Source organism: Bombina bombina, chromosome 1 (genome assembly GCF_027579735.1).
Source record: "Bombina bombina isolate aBomBom1 chromosome 1, aBomBom1.pri, whole genome shotgun sequence".
Classification (NCBI taxonomy): domain Eukaryota; kingdom Metazoa; phylum Chordata; class Amphibia; order Anura; family Bombinatoridae; genus Bombina; species Bombina bombina.
Window position 1 is genome coordinate 929918369 of NC_069499.1, and position 20432 is coordinate 929938800.

The 20432-nt window shown below is 39.2% G+C and overlaps 1 protein-coding gene across 1 annotated transcript in view; it reads right to left on the reverse strand.

Annotated features, from left to right (window-relative positions):
• Nucleotides 1-19691, reverse strand: part of TM9SF4 (transmembrane 9 superfamily member 4) — a 118126-nt gene extending 98435 nt beyond the window's left edge. Inside the window, exons 1-4 of the mRNA XM_053715921.1 lie at nt 19524-19691; nt 7639-7752; nt 7460-7559; nt 7087-7255 (exon numbers count right to left, since the gene is read on the reverse strand). Coding sequence (XP_053571896.1) covers nt 7087-7255; nt 7460-7559; nt 7639-7752; nt 19524-19538 — 398 coding nt within the window. The 5' untranslated portion in view covers nt 19539-19691. The remainder of the gene's footprint in view (nt 1-7086; nt 7256-7459; nt 7560-7638; nt 7753-19523) is intronic.
• Between the last annotated feature and the right edge of the window lie 741 nt (nt 19692-20432).

Below are 20432 nucleotides of genomic sequence, written 5' to 3' on the forward strand. Positions count from 1 at the left end.
GATAATCTCCTGGTTAATGTTTTTGTTAGAAACAACTTTTGGAAGAAAACCAGGTTTAGTACGTAAAACCACCTTATCTGCATGGAACACCAGATAAGGAGGAGAACACTGCAGAGCAGATAATTCTGAAACTCTTCTAGCAGAAGAAATTGCAACTAAAAACAAAACTTTCCAAGATAATAACTTAATATCAACGGAATGTAAGGGTTCAAACGGAACCCCCTGAAGAACTGAAAGAACTAAATTGAGACTCCAAGGAGGAGTCAAAGGTTTGTAAACAGGCTTAATTCTAACCAGAGCCTGAACAAAGGCTTGAACATCTGGCACAGTTGCCAGCTTTTTGTGAAGTAACACAGACAAGGCAGAAATCTGTCCCTTCAGGGAACTTGCAGATAATCCTTTTTCCAATCCTTCTTGAAGGAAGGATAGAATCTTAGGAATCTTAACCTTGTCCCAAGGGAATCCTTTAGATTCACACCAACAGATATATTTTTTCCAAATTTTGTGGTAAATCTTTCTAGTTACAGGCTTTCTGGCCTGAACAAGAGTATCGATAACAGAATCTGAGAACCCTCGCTTCGATAAGATCAAGCGTTCAATCTCCAAGCAGTCAGCTGGAGTGAAACCAGGTTCGGATGTTCGAACGGACCCTGAACAAGAAGGTCTCGTCTCAAAAGGTAGCTTCCAAGGTGGAGCCGATGACATATTCACCAGATCTGCATACCAAGTCCTGCGTGGCCACGCAGGAGCTATCAAGATCACCGACGCCCTCTCCTGATTGATCCTGGCTACCAGCCTGGGGATGAGAGGAAACGGCGGGAACACATAAGCTAGTTTGAAGGTCCAAGGTGCTACTAGTGCATCCACTAGAGCCGCCTTGGGATCCCTGGATCTGGACCCGTAGCAAGGAACTTTGAAGTTCTGACGAGAGGCCATCAGATCCATGTCTGGAATGCCCCACAGCTGAGTGACTTGGGCAAAGATTTCCGGATGGAGTTCCCACTCCCCCGGATGCAATGTCTGACGACTCAGAAAATCCGCTTCCCAATTTTCCACTCCTGGGATGTGGATAGCGGACAGGTGGCAGGAGTGAGACTCCGCCCATAGAATGATTTTGGTCACTTCTTCCATCGCTAGGGAACTCCTTGTTCCCCCCTGATGGTTGATGTACGCAACAGTTGTCATGTTGTCTGATTGAAACCGTATGAACTTGGCCCTCGCTAGCTGAGGCCAAGCCTTGAGAGCATTGAATATCGCTCTCAGTTCCAGAATATTTATCGGTAGAAGAGATTCTTCCCGAGACCAAAGACCCTGAGCTTTCAGGGATCCCCAGACCGCGCCCCAGCCCATCAGACTGGCGTCGGTCGTGACAATGACCCACTCTGGTCTGCGGAATGTCATCCCTTGTGACAGGTTGTCCAGGGACAGCCACCAACGGAGTGAGTCTCTGGTCCTCTGATTTACTTGTATCTTCGGAGACAAGTCTGTATAATCCCCATTCCACTGACTGAGCATGCACAGTTGTAATGGTCTTAGATGAATGCGCGCAAAAGGAACTATGTCCATTGCCGCTACCATCAACCCGATCACTTCCATGCACTGAGCTATGGAAGGAAGAGGAACGGAATGAAGTATCCGACAAGAGTCTAGAAGCTTTGTTTTTCTGGCCTCTGTCAGAAATATCCTCATTTCTAAGGAGTCTATTATTGTTCCCAAGAAGGGAACCCTTGTTGACGGAGATAGAGAACTCTTTTCCACGTTCACTTTCCATCCGTGAGATCTGAGAAAGGCCAGGACTATGTCCGTGTGAGCCTTTGCTTGAGGAAGGGACGACGCTTGAATCAGAATGTCGTCCAAGTAAGGTACTACAGCAATGCCCCTTGGTCTTAGCACAGCTAGAAGGGACCCTAGTACCTTTGTGAAAATCCTTGGAGCAGTGGCTAATCCGAAAGGAAGCGCCACGAACTGGTAATGCTTGTCCAGGAATGCGAACCTTAGGAACCGATGATGTTCCTTGTGGATAGGAATATGTAGATACGCATCCTTTAAATCCACCGTGGTCATGAATTGACCTTCCTGGATGGAAGGAAGAATAGTTCGAATGGTTTCCATCTTGAACGATGGAACCTTGAGAAACTTGTTTAAGATCTTGAGATCTAAGATTGGTCTGAACGTTCCCTCTTTTTTGGGAACTATGAACAGATTGGAGTAGAACCCCATCCCTTGTTCTCTTAATGGAACAGGATGAATCACTCCCATTTTTAACAGGTCTTCTACACAATGTAAGAATGCCTGTCTTTTTATGTGGTCTGAAGACAACTGAGACCTGTGGAACCTCCCCCTTGGGGGAAGCCCCTTGAATTCCAGAAGATAACCTTGGGAGACTATTTCTAGCGCCCAAGGATCCAGAACATCTCTTGCCCAAGCCTGAGCGAAGAGAGAGAGTCTGCCCCCCACCAGATCCGGTCCCGGATCGGGGGCCAACATTTCATGCTGTCTTGGTAGCAGTGGCAGGTTTCTTGGCCTGCTTTCCCTTGTTCCAGCCTTGCATTGGTCTCCAAGCTGGCTTGGCTTGAGAAGTATTACCCTCTTGCTTAGAGGACGTAGCACTTTGGGCTGGTCCGTTTCTACGAAAGGGGCGAAAATTAGGTTTATTTTTTGCCTTGAAAGGCCGATCCTGAGGAAGGGCGTGGCCCTTACCCCCAGTGATATCAGAGATAATCTCTTTCAAGTCAGGGCCAAACAGCGTTTTCCCCTTGAAAGGAATGTTAAGTAGCTTGTTCTTGGAAGACGCATCAGCCGACCAAGATTTCAACCAGAGCGCTCTGCGCGCCACAATAGCAAACCCAGAATTCTTAGCCGCTAACCTAGCCAATTGCAAAGTGGCGTCTAGGGTAAAAGAATTAGCCAATTTGAGAGCATTGATTCTGTCCATAATCTCCTCATAAGGAGGAGAATCACTATCGACCGCCTTTATCAGCTCATCGAACCAGAAACATGCGGCTGTAGCGACAGGGACAACGCATGAAATTGGTTGTAGAAGGTAACCCTGCTGAACAAACATCTTTTTAAGCAAACCTTCTAATTTTTTATCCATAGGATCTTTGAAAGCACAACTATCCTCTATGGGTATAGTGGTGCGTTTGTTTAAAGTGGAAACCGCTCCCTCGACCTATGGGGGGAGGGACGAAAGGAATACCGGGCCTTTCCCATTCTTTATTAACAATGTCCGCCACCCGCTTGGGTATAGGAAAAGCTTCTGGGAGCCCCGGCACCTCTAGGAACTTGTCCATTTTACATAGTTTCTCTGGGATGACCAACTTGTCACAATCATCCAGAGTGGATAATACCTCCTTAAGCAGAATGCGGAGATGTTCCAACTTAAATTTAAATGTAATCACATCAGGTTCAGCTTGTTGAGAAATGTTCCCTGAATCAGTAATTTCTCCCTCAGACAAAACCTCCCTGGCCCCATCAGACTGGGTTAGGGGCCCTTCAGAAACATTATTATCAGCGTCGTCATGCTCTTCAGTATCTAAAACAGAGCAGTCGCGCTTACGCTGATAAGTGTTCATTTTGGCTAAAATGTTTTTGACAGAATTATCCATTACAGCCGTTAATTGTTGCATAGTAAGGAGTATTGGCGCGCTAGATGTACTAGGGGCCTCCTGAGTGGGCAAGACTCGTGTAGACGAAGGAGGGAATGATGCAGTACCATGCTTACTCCCCTCACTTGAGGAATCATCTTGGGCATCATTGTCACATAAATCACATTTATTTAAATGAATAGGAATTCTGGCTTCCCCACATTCAGAACACAGTCTATCTGGTAGTTCAGACATGTTAAACAGGCATAAACTTGATAACAAAGTACAAAAAACGTTTTAAAATAAAACCGTTACTGTCACTTTAAATTTTAAACTGAACACACTTTATTACTGCAATTGCGAAAAAACATGAAGGAATTGTTCAAAATTCACCAAATTTTCACCACAGTGTCTTAAAGCCTTAAAAGTATTGCACCCCAAATTTGGAAGCTTTAACCCTTAAAATAACGGAACCGGAGCCGTTTTGAACTTTAACCCCTTTACAGTCCCTGGTATCTGCTTTGCTGAGACCCAACCAAGCCCAAAGGGGAATACGATACCAAATGATGCCTTCAGAAAGTCTTTTCTAAGTATCAGAGCTCCTCTCACATGCGACTGCATGCCATGCCTCTCAAAAACAAGTGCGCAACACCGGCGCGAAAATGAGGCTCTGCCTATGCTTTGGGAAAGCCCCTAAAGAATAAGGTGTCTAAAACAGTGCCTGCCGATATTATTATATCAAAATACCCAAATAAAATGATTCCTCAAGGCTAAATATGTGTTAATAATGAATCGATTTAGCCCAGAAAAAGTCTACAGTCTTAATAAGCCCTTGTGAAGCCCTTATTTACGATCGTAATAAACATGGCTTACCGGATCCCATAGGGAAAATGACAGCTTCCAGCATTACATCGTCTTGTTAGAATGTGTCATACCTCAAGCAGCAAGAGACTGCTCACTGTTCCCCCAACTGAAGTTAATTGCTCTCAACAGTCCTGTGTGGAACAGCCATGGATTTTAGTGACGGTTGCTAAAATCATTTTCCTCATACAAACAGAAATCTTCATCTCTTTTCTGTTTCTGAGTAAATAGTACATACCAGCACTATTTCAAAATAACAAACTCTTGATTGAATAATAAAAACTACAGTTAAACACTAAAAAACTCTAAGCCATCTCCGTGGAGATGTTGCCTGTACAACGGCAAAGAGAATGACTGGGGTAGGCGGAGCCTAGGAGGGATCATGTGACCAGCTTTGCTGGGCTCTTTGCCATTTCCTGTTGGGGAAGAGAATATCCCACAAGTAAGGATGACGCCGTGGACCGGACACACCTATGTTGGAGAAAGCCACCACTACTCTTACTAAATAGATTTACATGGACACAGCTAGAACCCAATCCTTGCTTGCAGGAAAAAAGTACCCATAAAAAGGATTAAATATCTTCAGACACCAACTTCGCACATCTTCCATTGACAGAGGCAAAGAGAATGACTGGGGATTATGGGTAAGGGAAGTTACACTTAACAGCTTCGCTGGGGTGCTCTTTGCCTCCTCCTGCTGGCAAGGAGTTGAATATTCCACTAGTAATTGGAATGATGTTGTGGACTCTCCATGCCATAGGAAAGAAATAACATTGTTACAAACACATTGATATTACCAAGAAAATTCCATAACAATATTATATGCATTAACTATGTTTTTCAAAAGTAGTTGAATGCACATCTATGTATCCACAAGTAGTTTTAAACATTATGTTCTGTTACAATCTAGAATTAAATATTTAAATGGAGACACTAGTAAGTAAGCAATAGTACAAGATGTGCATAGTATGTCGAGAACAGCATAGAAACAAGCATTTTTCTGTCTTACATTAGCCTTTCTGCTCCTGAAAGCTCTGCTCTAGTTAAAGGGACACTCAATCAAAATTAAACTTTCATTATTCAGAGAGCATGCAATTTTAAACAACTTTCTAATTTACTTCCATTAACAAAATATGCAGTCTTTTTATATTTAAACTTTTTGAGTCACCAGCTCCTACTGAGCATGTGCAAGAATAAGTGTGTATGCATTTATGAATGGCTGATTGCTGTCACATGGTACGTGTATGCATTTGTGATTGGCTGATGGCTGTCACATGGTACAGGGGGAGTGGAAAAATACATAACTTAAAATTGTCAGAAAAAAAAATCTACTACTCATTTGAAGTTCAGACTAAGTTCTATTGCATTGTCTTATCTTGCATTTGTTGATTATGCAAATCTACAGTGTTGATTGGTCCTTTAAACATTTTTTCTCTCTCCAAATATTGTAATTTGTTTTATGCATGTGGTATTGGATATATGATGTGGGAAAAGATCTCAAAATGGAAACATTAGGAATGAGCATAGGGCTAGACTTAAAGTGACAGTCTACTTGAAAAGTTTTACTATTTAGAAAAAAAAAAAATAGATAATCCCTTTATTTCCCATTCCCCGGTTTTGCATAACCAACACACTTGTATTAATATACTTTTTACCTCTGCGATTACCTAGTATATAAACTTGCATTTTAGCCAATAAGTGCTGCTTCATAAATAACTCCATGGGAGTGAGCACACTATTATCTTTCTGGTACACATTGACCAACATTGTCTGGCTGTGAAAAGCTAATAAAATGCACTGAGATAAGAAACCGCCTGCAGGGGCTTAGAAACAGGCAGAGATTTAGAAGGTTTTAAAATTGTATTAATATAACAATGTTGGTTGTACAAAGCTGGGGAATGGTTAGTAAAGGCATTGTCTATCTTTTTTAAAAGGGACAGTCTACTCAAGATTAAACTTTCACGATTCAGATAGGGCATGCAATTTTAAACAACTTTCCGATTTACTTTAATCATCAAATTTGTTTTGTTCTCTTGGTATTCTTTGTTTAAAGCTAAACCTAGGTAGTCTCATATGCCAATTTCTAAGCCGTTGAAAGCCACCTCTAATCTTAGTGCATTTTAAACAGTTTTTCACAGCTAAATAGTGCTAGTTCATGTAAGTCAGCACCAATAGGCTAAAATGCAACTGTCAAAAGAACTGAAATAAGGGGGCAGTCTGCAGAGGCTTAGATACAAGGTAATCAGTATAAAACGTTGTTGTGCAAAACTGAGGAATGGGTAATAAAAGGATTATCTTTATTTTTAAACAAAAAGTTGACTGTCTCTTTAAACCCTTGGTTACCAGTAGTGGTCAAATAATAAAAGGAGGATTTTTATTTCTTTAATTTAAAAATTATGCAGTGGCAAAAAAACCAAACAAAAAAAAAACCTATTAATCACATGTTCATTCTAAACAAAAACGTATGAAAAGTCCTTGAGGGGGTGAATACAAAAACGGATGCAATTTAGGTTAAAACCAGCACCCAGAACAGCATGGACTATATTTAGGGACTGATATGAGCCTTCACCAACAGATCATGTCCTAGGAGATGCTTACTGACAACTACACTTGTGCAAGGGGCAAAGAGGAAACTTACAGATGAACATAATAGTCCTCGCGAATCCGTTCTGCCATCAGTTTGCTCTGTTCAACAGTTAGTACTAGTGGGTTACTATGTGTATGACATAGAACTTCACATTTCTTGTCATTGTTCATCCGCACATCAAAAAGAGTGTTAACAATACGATCCCCTCTGAGAACTTCCCCTGTGAGAGGAAAGTAAGACAATTAGCGCAGACATAAAGGTGCAATACAAAACTTGTTAATATATGTTTAGAGCAACAGATCTAAAAAGATGGTTGGTTTAACTGTTGCTTCTATGTCATAGTTACCTACATACCCAGTCATATATAAACTGTAACCATTACCCTCTCTCCTCTCCTATATACTCCTTTATTAAATATCCTTACCAAGATTCTCTGCCTTGTAAGTAATCTTAGACGGCTCGCAGAATGGCAGAGAATAGTATTCATAAGGCAGCTGTGTGCGAGAACTTGTAAGCTTGACAGCCTATTAGAGACAGAATGATCATCAGCAGGAATAATGGACGGTGCAGAATTTACACGATTAAAATCACCTGACTCCTAACCTTAATATCCACCAGGTCATCCTGTCGGAAGTTCATTGGTGCCACTCCAGGTACATAGAAGGTATTAATTCCATGAAGAAGGGAGAGACCCAGGAGCAGCGCCACCCACCTCCTCTGCACAACAAAAAAAATGAGGAAATGCAGTCAAACAGAAATTACTCAAAATATTGAACATTTGAAAAAAATATATCATGGGCTAATGTAAACAGACTAAGTGTGAGGGAGGATGAGAGGTATATGGAGGAGCAATAGAGTGTATGGGGGAAAGAGTATCTCAGGTGATTACGTGGGCCTGAATGAAGACACACAGGATGTCTCTGTATGTGTGTAAAGCAGTGTTTAGCTATGGTTTTGCAGTAAGTACAGCTGTAGGAATACATTTGCTTTCTATGTACCTCAACTGTAGCACAAATATTGAGCTTCTACATGAGCAGAAATAGAAAATCATGTGTATAACTATATTTTATGTAGGAATCAGATATTTGTTTTACGGAATATAACTTTTGGCAATATTACAACTGATATTAATAAACACATAAAACAGACATATAGTCCATTGATATTAATAATTATATGCAAATAAAAAGGATTAAAATAAACTCTTTTCTGCATGATGAAGTAATATTTATGGTACCATTTTTCTATTTTTAATAACCATTTCATCCATCTCGTTTACTTCAGTATGATGCACTTTACCCATTTCACAAGGGCACATTTATCTGGCACTTAATAACAGTAATACACCTTCGGTGATCATATCAGTGAAGCTCAACTCCATCCCTCATATCTCACCAACAAGCCACAATCTAAGGTTTTACCAATATGAGGTGAATCCGTGATTGAGCAGTGGTGTAACCTAGGCAGGGACATACTCACACTCTGCCCTGTTATGAAAGCTCAATGGTAGAAAACAGCTCTCTTTGATATGTCATGTCAGAAAAAACAAATAATGAAGGGCAATATACCTGGAGTACCCCTTGCCAATACCACAAGTACCCCCAGGGGTGCACTAGCGTACTATGCCAGCTACAGATGTGGCAGTGTGGGTGTAAAGAAAACAATATTAGCAGTAGTATAATGGTTTTCTGACAGAGTCAGGGGCCTAGTAGTTATTTAGTAAAATGGATTTAAAACCACCAGAGTGTATTTAATTTGGGAACAGGGACCTCTCAGCACTAATAAAAACAAAATTTAAAAAAGGGACAGTCTACACCAAAAATGTTATTGTTTAAAAAAAGATAGATAACCTTTACTACTCATTCCCCAGCTTTGCACAATCAACATTGTTATATTAATATACTTTATAACATTTAAACCTATACATTTCTGCATGTTTCTAAGCCACTAAAGACATCCTCTTATCACATACCATTTTATATGCTCTTCACAACTAGAGACTGCTAATCCGTGTGTGCCATATAGATAACATTGTGCTGTCTCCTGTGGAGTTGTGCAGGACAAAGCACTAATTGGGTAAAATGCAAGTTAATACATAAATTGCTATGTGATAAGGGGGCTATCAGAAGAGACTTAGATACAAGGTAATCAGGAGGTAAAAAGTGTATTAATATAACCATGTTGGCTGTGCAAAACTGGGGAATGGGTAATAAGATGTATTTATCTTTTTAAACAACTATTTTGGAGTAGACTATCTTTAATAAACAGTTTGAAAACACTAATAGAAATGTTTTCATGTTTAAAAAAAAAAAAAATGCACTCCCATAATACAAATTATGGCACTAAAAGCGTATTTAGCGCAATTCAATTTAAGCTTTGTAAAATACAAACATGAAAGAAAAAAAAAAAAAAAAAAAAAAAAAAAAAAAAAAGAAGAAAGTCTGTCTGACTATATAAAAACCATTTTGTTCATCAAGTCTCCAAATTCCTTTAAAGTGAATGTAAATTTTGATGCTCAAGTGCCCGTTTTTTAAAAATTTGATCAAAAATAGGGGCACTTTAATTCATCAAAATTTACATTTCACTCCTGTTGTGAAGAAAAACTTACCTTTTAAACTTGACAGCAGCTCCAGCTTCCTCCGGTCATCGCAAGCCATTTCTGAAGTCAGAAATGATGGATAGGTCATCCTCCAATCACAGCTTTCCCCCCCCCCCGGGGGAATCAGCGTCTGATTCAATGCTGTGATTGGAGGAAGCTGGATTCATCATTTTAGACCCAGGAAGAGGCTTTGCGACGGGTGGAGGAAGCTGGAGCTGCTGTCAAGATTAAAAAAGGTAATTTTTTTTCACAGCACGAGTGAAATGTACATTTTGATAAATTAAAGTGCCCCTGTTTTTAAATCGAATTTTTAAAAACCGGGCACTTTAGCATCAAAATTTACATTCACTTTAAAGCAACTAGGTACAGAGTCTGCTTATTGTAAACTACCACACACAATATCAAAGCTGGCAGGGAGCCACAATATTTACAAATTGTGGTAAAACAGGTAATATAACTTCCTATACAGAAAGAAACCTGTATGCCAAAAAGCTAATTATGTAATGTAGGTTTACAAAATTCTGCAAATCATATAGTTTAGGCAATTTGCAACATTTTGAAAGCCAAGGTTATAGAATTTGCTTTTTGGCCTCTCTAGGGAGCTTGGAACAATCACAACAAAAGAAAGTTGTTTTATGTCCCTTTGACAATAAGGTTTTGCCTAATAAGGTGCTCGGCAAATATGTTTAAAATCTAAAGACGGGTATTTATGAGCAGATCCCTCACACACAGAAAAAGTAAAGCTTCTTCATGGCCATATATTTAAAGGGACACTCAAGTCAAAATAAACTTCCATAATCAAATTTTGCAGTCGTTTTATATTCACACTTTCTGGGGAACAAGATCCTACTGAGCATGTGCACAAGCTCACAAGGTATACGTATTCTTGTCTGTGATAGGCTGATGTCTCTCACATGATCCAGGGGGCCGGAAAATGAGAGAGAGAGCGAAAAAGAGAGAGAGCGAAAAAGAGAGAGAGCGAAAAAGAGAGAGAGCGAAAAAGAGAGAGAGCGAAAAAGAGAGAGAGCGAAAAAGAGAGAGAGCGAAAAAGAGAGAGAGCGAAAAAGAGAGAGAGCGAAAAAGAGAGAGAGCGAAAAAGAGAGAGAGCGAAAAAGAGAGAGAGCGAAAAAGAGAGAGAGCGAAAAAGAGAGAGAGCGAAAAAGAGAGAGAGCGAAAAAGAGAGAGAGCGAAAAAGAGAGAGAGCGAAAAAGAGAGAGAGCGAAAAAGAGAGAGAGCGAAAAAGAGAGAGAGCGAAAAAGAGAGAGAGCGAAAAAGAGAGAGAGCGAAAAAGAGAGAGAGCGAAAAAGAGAGAGAGCGAAAAAGAGAGAGAGCGAAAAAGAGAGAGAGCGAAAAAGAGAGAGAGCGAAAAAGAGAGAGAGCGAAAAAGAGAGAGAGCGAAAAAGAGAGAGAGCGAGAAAGAGAGAGAGCGAAAGAGAGAGAGAGCGAAAAAGAGAGAGAGCGAAAAAGAGAGAGAGCGAAAAAGAGAGAGAGCGAAAAAGAGAGAGAGCGAAAAAGAGAGAGAGCGAAAAAGAGAGAGAGCGAAAAAGAGAGAGAGCGAAAAAGAGAGAGAGCGAAAAAGAGAGAGAGCGAAAAAGAGAGAGAGCGAAAAAGAGAGAGAGCGAAAAAGAGAGAGAGCGAAAAAGAGAGAGAGCGAAAAAGAGAGAGAGCGAAAAAGAGAGAGAGCGAAAAAGAGAGAGAGCGAAAGAGAGAGCGAAAGAGAGAGCGAGAGCGAGAGCGAGAGCGAGAGCGAGAGCGAGAGAGAGAGCGAGAGCGAGAGAGAGAGCGAGAGAGAGAGCGAGAGCGAGAGAGAGAGCGAGAGAGAGAGCGAGAGAGAGAGCGAGAGAGAGAGCGAGAGAGAGAGCGAGAGAGAGAGAGAGAGAGAGAGAGAGAGAGAGAGAGAGAGAGAGAGAGAGAGAGAAAAATCTACTGCTTATTTGAAATTCAGAGTAGGTGTTATTGCATTGTCTTTATTATGTACTTCTACTGCATTGAGTGGTGCTTTTAAAAAGGGACACTAAATCAAAAAATTCTCACGATTCAGTTAGAGAATTTAAATTTAAAACATTCAAATTTACTTCTATTATCCAATTTGTTTTATTTTTTTAGATATCCTTTGTTGAAGAAATAGTAATGCATATGGGCAAGTCAATTACATGAGGCATCTTTTTGCACCCACCAATCAGCAGCTACTGAGCCTATCGAGATATGCTTTTCAGCAAAGAATATCAAGAGAATGAAACAAATTGGATAATAGAAGAAAATTAGAAAGTTACTTCTATGACTTAATTTGCTTCATTCTCTTGATATACTTTGTTGATGAAGCAGAAATGCACTTTTGGGAGCAAGCTGAATGTATTGGGTGAGCCAGTAACATGATGTATATATGTGCAGCCACCAATCAGCAGCACCTGCTACTACCTAGGTATCATTTTCAACAAAGGATATCATGACAACACAAATTAGATAAGACATAAATTGGAAAGTTGATTAAAATCCACATGTTCTGTCTGAATCATGAAAGAAACAAAATTGGGATCTATATCTCTTTAAATAGTCCTTTAACAAGTGAAAATAATGAGACATGCTGTGGCCGTGTTTGTCGAGCCCTGGTCTAAAAATTAGGCAGAGTTAGACATAACCTATTTTAATACAGTGCTGTAACCAGAAGATTAGCAGAATATGAGATCTAAAAAAAGAGAAAAGTAATTGGACACAAACACAGTTCTGCTTTATCCTAGGACAAAAAATGTTTAAAATCTAAGGAAAATCTCTTATAAAGGGCCCGACAATCTAAAGCTCTCTGCTCAGGCAAGATGACCTAAGAAGCCTCGTCAGTACGGAGAGGTCCCTCAAATAATTTTATAAAATACAAAATTTTACATTGTGAGATATTTATATCACCACACAGGGTTTTTATATTAAGAAAGAAAATATATATATATATATATATAATCACAATACAAGGCCAAAAAAAACCCACAAACATTCAAAAGATTTTGTGCAATTTCTCTCCGTGGTGGCGAGTTTAATAATCAAGCCTATTAAAAAAAAAAAAAAAAAAAAAAAAAAAGGAACATTTGGGGTCTACTTAAATTGATAGGTGCAATGCCAACTATTGCCCTTTGTTTTCAACGGCACTTCAAGTTTAAAAAGGGAAACCACCCAATTTTTTCTTTCGTGCTGTCCAGTGTACTGAACAAAAAAAAAAAACAAAAAAAAAAACAAAAAAAAAAAAAAAAAAGCTTAGATGCCTTTTTCAAATAAAGATAGCAAGAGAGCGAAGAAAAATTTATAGGAGTAAATTAAAAAGTTGCTTAAAATCGCATGCTCCATCTGAATCACGAAAGAAAAAAAATTGGGTTCAGTGTCCCTTTAAGGCCCTTCCAATACAATTTTTTGCTTGGTTTTGTATGTAGCACAAATTTACCCCTTAAAAAAGGGACAGTCTACACTAAAATGGTTGTTTAAAAAGATAGATAACGCCTTTACTACCCATTCCAGAGCTTTGCATAACCAACATTGTTAGAATATACTTTATAGCATTTAAACCTCTAAATTTCAGCCTGTTTCCAAGCCTCTTATCACATGCTTTTTTATTTGATTTTTACAACATGAGACTGCTACTTCATGTGTGCACCCCGAGGAGTTATTTAAGAGTTAGCACAACACAGTACTAAATGTAACTCAATAGATAATAAATAAAAAGTCATGTGATCAGGGGGCTGTCAGAAGATGCTTAGATACAAGGTAGTCAGAGGTAAAAGGTGTATTAATATAACGGTTGGTTATGAAAAACTAGGGAATGGGTAATAAAGGGATTATCTTTTAAAACAATAAAAATTATATTGTAGACTGTCCCTTTAAAGAGACATTGTAGTGCAAAAATGACATGATCCAGTTCTAGTACAATCTATCCTGCAATCCTATGTGTTAAAAGAAGTTAAACAAATAGCGTTCCAAGATGAGCAGTGCAAAAATCACACACCAACAAATTAGAGCATGTAATGTTTGCACTACAATGCCCCTTTAAGAAAGTGTGAAATGCAGTTGAAATCACAATCATATTTTTTCTAATGAAATGGAATGTTTCTTTCCATTTCCTTGTCCCTTTTATCATGAAGCAAATCAGCCAATCACAGGCTCATATACGTATTTGTGAACTCTTGCCCATGCTTAGTAGGAGCTGGTGTCTGAGTGTACACAAAAAATGTGCACACTCCAAGAATAAGCAACTGTCTTTTTTTATAAATTGTTGTTCGCAGTATCTCTTTACAGGCAAAAGGGCTCGATTTATCAAGCCCTGCAGTCAGTATTAATCAAGCAGTGGTCATCAGACCACTGCTTCCTAGCCTCTTATCCACCTTTTAGGTGGAGAATTTCAATCTCCCCGGTCCCGTCCGAACAGAGAGATTGACAGCTCCTGCCCGCGTGTGACTGGCTATGCGCAGGCTGTTATGCACAAGAGCACAAAATATTGCTCTTGTGCAATGCTGAATTCCGGCAGCAGATTGCTAACTGCCAGAGGTGAGCTGAAGCAGACAGGTGCGCATATGTACGCCCCTGTCCGCCCTAGCTTGATAAATCAAGTCCAAAGGGTTCTGTCAATATCTAACAATTAACCAACTTCTCCATGTATATGATGTGTAATGAAACTTTGTAATGTGATAAATAATAAATAGGATTTCATACTACTCTTTTCACAGTAGACCTACAGTGGGTATTGAAAAGAATCGCCCCCCTTGAAAATAATCACATTTTGTTGCTTTGCAGCCTGAAGTAAATACAGACAGTGTTTTTGGTTATCCAGTTGTAATTACTCAGTGCAACTTATAAACATCTAAGTAAAAGACAATTCAAAAACAGAATCACTGAGTTGCAAAAAGGATCAGCCACTCCTAAAATTGCTTGTAAGCTTAATCAGGTGTAGCTAATCACCTTCTCAACAGCACACACAAAGTCATTTGACCTTCAACTGTGATCAGCTGTGGGCATATTGATTAGCTCAGCATGAAAAGAGCTTACCTGGAGCATCTCAGTCCCTGGTAGTGCAACTGAAGCAAACAATCGACTATGGGTGGCAAGGCACTGTCAAAAGATCTCCGGGATAAAGTTGTGGACAGGCAGATGGATACAAGAAAATATCAAAGGCTTTATCAATGCCTAGAAGCAGAGTAAAGTCTATCATTAAGAAGTGGAAGGTATTTGGTACAACACAGACCCTCAGAGGGTCACCCCAAACTGGATGAAAGAGCCAGGAGAAAATTGGTCAGAGAGGCTACCAAGAGGCCAACAGCAACTCTGAAGCAGTTGCAGGAATTTATGACAAAGAGTGGTCATTGTGTGCATGTGACAATATCACAAATTCTCCACAAATGTGGCTTGTATGGGAGGGTTGCAAGAAAAAAAGCCACTCCTCAAGAAAGGTCACATACAGTTACAACTGAGCTTTGCCATAACACACCTAGGAGATTCTGAGGCTACATGTAATTATTTGGCCTCAACACCAAATGATGTCTGGAGGAAATATAATACAGCTCACCATCCAAATAATACCATACCTACAGTAAAGCATTGAGGTGGCAATATCCTATTATGGGGGTGTTTCTCTGCAGCAGGCACTGGAGCACTGGTCAGGATAGAAGGAATAATGGATGGGGAAAAATACCAACAGATTTTCCTCAAGAAATTGATGTCCTCTGCCAGGAAGTTGTCAATGGGAAGAAGGTTTACACTCCCACATGACAATGACCCAAAGCAAAAAAAAAAAAAAAAAAACACACAGTGGTTGAAGGAGAAATAGGTGAAAGTCCTTGCATAGCCTAGTCAGAGCCCAGCCTTAAACCCCATTGAATATCTGTAGCATGAATTGAAGATGGCAGTCCACAAACAGTCACCATCAAATGTAACAGAACTGGAGCAGTTCTGCAAAGAAGAGTAGGCAAATATTGCCCAGTCTAAATGTGCAAAGTTAGTAGAGACATATATCCCAACAGACTAAAGGCTGTAATTAAAAGCAAAATGTGGTTACACAAAATACTGACACAAGGGGATGATCCTTTCTGCAACTCAGTGATTCCGTTTTTGAATTGTCTTTATTTTTGCCTGACATGTTGATGTTATATCTTTTACTTGGATGTTATAAGTTGTACAAAATAATTACAACTGGATAAACAAAAACGGTGTCTTTATTTCAGGCTGCAAGGCAACAAAATGGGATTATTTTCAAGGGGGGTGATTCTTTTCAATACCCACTGTATAAGCTCAAGGACATAGATGTGTCTTGAGCATTATATGGCAGCAGTGTTTGCAACAATGTATTAAATTGTTAAACATTTCTGCAAACACTGCTGTCATATAATGCTTAAAGGGGATTAAACACCTTGTGATAGTAATATGAAATGATAAATTGTACATAAAAATAACCTCTGCAATATACTTTATTTTGTCCCATTTTCTTGTAATTCCATGCTGATATTGTGAGCTTTTCAGTCCCTGTTAGAATGGAAATGCAGAACACAGTTATATTCCACACAGCCATTGGCTGCACAGTCTAGTGACCTATTTATAGCTTTCTCTAATTGGCCATAGCAGAGAAAGTAACCAGTTACAACATGACAGCTCCCATTGATTTATAGGCACTGAAACTATAAAAATGTTTGTAATTGTTTAAACAGCTAATAAAACTTTGAGAAAAACATGTAGATGTATTTTTTACACTAATCCTTTCTTTGAAAGCTTCATTCGATCTAGTATTTATTTAGTGTTTAATGTTCCTTTAAAGTGACAGTAACATTAGTTTTCCCTTAACGTGTTTATAATGACTTGTAATAACAATTACCTCCTTGCGCAATGTGCTTAGAGGAATATGGCTGCACAGCACTGACAAGGCCAAAAGGAGGCTGAAACGATTGTCTGGGGATGCCATTTCCCTTTTTCATAGGAGAATTGCCTGGTATTTTAGTCCTGGACTGGTCTTGTTAGGCAGCATCAGACTGATATACATCAGGAAAGTTCTACTCTGTGAAAAGCACAATTGGGCTAAAAGAAGCTACTGCTAGGTGATAACCAGGGCACAGAACTAGCCACTGTGCTGTTTGTTCCTGTCAGACTGTTTCTCTTTTTGTATGCATAACGGTTACAAAGAAATGTATAGGAAATTTCTACGTTCTGTTGATTTTTGTATATAAAATAGCTTGTTTTCTCTTTGAAACCACAACCCATTAAAGTGGACAGCGTTTTCAGGTAGAAAAGAGCTAATTATCATATGTAAATAGTATACAAGCCCCCCTTATCTTATAACACACTGGGAGTGTGATTGTTTTCTTCAGCTGTATGGTAAAACCAGGGAAATTGAAGCTTACAACTCGTATCTAAAAGAATATAAAAATACTAGGGATGAGCATATCATTTATGTCATTTGTTTGTGAAACAAAAAATGCCAAAAATGGTCAGCCTGCAGCATTTGGCTAATTTTGGCACTGGATACCTGTGGAACTAAAGATATTTGTATGTTGCAATTTTACTCTACTAAATCCGGTGCCAAAATTAGCTAAATGCCGAAGACATATTTGCCATTTAACCCTCTAATAAATAACAAAATTCTGCACATCCCTAGTAGAACACTTACTAAATATGTGTGCATAGAAAATCCCCAAGATATGATTAGCAATTCAGGACATTCTGATCCAGTGTGCACCTAACCCAGCTAAATAAAACTGCATTGTTTAAATAACTTGTTGTGCAACTTGATCTTAAAAAGGCATAGTAAACACCTTGTAATTTCAAGATTTTTTTTGCAAAATCACAATAAATGAATAGATTTAAAACATTTTCACACTCGCATAATGTGTTAACATTATTTAAATAACGAAACTCCACATACTACTTGCTTTATTTGGAGGAGCCAATGAGGACTTGTAACTGGAGAATACAAAGCTAGTCATGATCATTCTGTTAGCAAACTATCAATTGTTTTGCTGAAGTCAATTAGTGACAGGGTTAGGCTTGTGTTAAGAACTGGAAACCCCACAATTTTCAGATTTAACCCCTTAATGACCAGAATGTACCCTGTATGTCACTGGTCGTTAAGGGTTTTTTCAGGACATAGCACAAGTGTAGCAAGAACACGCTATTAATGCCCTCCCTCCAGCAGGCTTTGTGGAATAGAGCAGTCTCAACGCTGGTGGCAAGACCGCGCTATAAAACAATCACGTCCCAAAAAAAGGCCAGCGACATACAGGGTACGTCGCTGGTCCTTAAGGGGTTATAGGGAAATTAGAATGAAAACATTCTCTAGTTCATTATAATTTATCACTAGTAACCGGGCAAAGCTGTGTGTTAAACCCCTGTAAAGGTGGCCCTGTGTTGGCACTTTATTTAACCCATAGCTTTGCCTTGTAGCTAGTGATGAAATGTTCTAATTTGTTACAGCATGTCCCTTTAAATTACAGAAAAATGGAGCAAAACTAATTATATATATATATATATATATATATATATATATATATACACGCACATCAAAAAAAAAAAAAAAAAACTGTCCCTTTAACATTGATTGGAACACATGGTGGACATCTCATACCAGGGTATGCACAAATAAATTAGCATTTTCTTGATGTTTAACACAATTAGACACTTGTTCCTATCCAGTTTCTTTATACCATAGTGAGAGATAAATAGTTTAAAAATAAAAACTGTAGACCAAAAAAAAAATCCACCTGACAAACCAGTAAAAAAAAAAAAAGGAACATTTAGCAAAACGAATACAGTGCAAGGAATGAAAAATATAATCATATTTCAGTGCTGCCAATCTGTTCTGAGATTTTGTATGGGTGTAACAAGCATAAGCAAGTGTTCATATAATGTCTTGTGTGTTTATACATAAGGTTGATCTGTAAGGGCTGCTGTATATAGGAGAGATGACACAGCAGGGAGGTGTCTGTGTAAATGTATGAAGATGTGTATATGAGGGTTTCCTAAAATGTGTGTGCAGGGAAAAGACCACACACAATTATATTATATATATATATATATATATATATATATATATATATATATATATATATATATATATATATATACACACACACACATTATTATGACTCCATACGCTGCTGTACAGCTCTATACTTACATATACTACTATACTCCATTTTACATATAAGTGCACACATATATATATATATATTAGTCATGCATATAGTCTAGTAATGTGCATACACATGAATAGGGTAGCATATTAATACAAGTAAATAAAAAGAAGTATAGAAATCATATGTGCACTTATATGTAAAATGAAGTATAGTAGTATATGCAAGTATAGAGCTGTACAGCAGCGTATGGAGTCATAATAATGTTTATATGTGTGTGTATATATATATATATATATATATATATATATATATATATATATATATCAGAGCATAGCAGAGTATAAATCTATATAACATATTGTAGTGTGCATTTTCATGTATATGGATGCATTAGGTGTATCTATAGGGAAGTAGTGTATGGGTCTGACATGGATTACAGAAGATACTGGTATATGCTCGCATGTAAAGGGGAGCAGAGTGTATATTCTAGTACCAATAGGGGGTACAGCAGCGCACGCTGTTATGTATGGGGTAAAACAATACTTTGGTGTCTCTTGAATGTGTATAATAGGTGGCTTCAGCATCCGAGTATAGGGGGTGTCAGTTTGTTGATGGGAGGGTACCACAATGTATACATGGAGGAAGTATCGCAGATTGCGGTTATAGAGAACATCTGTGTTTGTTTATAGACAGGGGGCGCCAGCGTACGTAGAAGGTCTCATAGCTTGTGAGTGTATACTAGCAATGGGGGTCCCCCGGGTTAGTGGCCTTTACGTATCCCTGTACCGTGAACTCACCGCAGCAGCCGCCATCTTGAATCCACGTGTCCCAGATGACGTCAGCGGAAGAATCCTGGCCCTGCCCTGCGCGGTTTATCGCCATGGAAACTCTGTGCGAGTTAGCAGGAAATCGGTGCGTGAAATTTGTCTACCCGCCGTGACCTGTGAACTCACTTAACAATAAGAACCGCTGCCTGTGACCCCCAGCTGTGTGGAGGCAGTAGGGTTGTTTAGGGGCTGAGCTCATTAATACTGAGGCTTCGGTAATTACGCAATATGTCATATGACAAAGACGCTTTAGTACGTCTAATTGTTGAAGTACTCACACGTTTGGGGCGATCAATAATTTAGTGCTCCACTTAAATATATTCTAGCCTTTAGTTTGCAGACACTACTTTAACCCTTTGAGTGCTGAGCACTTTCCCACCTGGGTGCTAAGATTTTTTTAAGGTTTTTTTTCATTATTTGAACAATATTTTTAAACCTTTTTTTTATTTTTTTCAGACCCCCAATACTTACACTGTTGGAAATGTTAGGCGATTACATTTCCAATGGTGGGTCTTGGGGGTCTGTAGCTGCTTAGATGCCTGAGATACAGGCTTCTAAGCAGCATGCCCCCTGCTCCTATACTTAACATTGTTAAGTATAAATAAAGTTGCGCAGTGATGTCATCACGTTATTGCGCGTGACGTCACCACGCAAAACGGGAAGCTCCGGTGATGCCTGTCACTCTACAGGCAAGATCGTCGGGGTGGGAGCCCCCAGATCTCCCTCAAGGTGGGAGAGTGCTAGTGACGGCTCTGAGCCATCATTAGCACCAGAGTTGGAAACTCTGTGATGGCTCAGAGCCGTCATTAGCACTCAAAGGGTTAATGAGGCAACCTATTTCAAGGGGCTCTGACTGTCTTCCAGTGTGGGGAGCAAGTG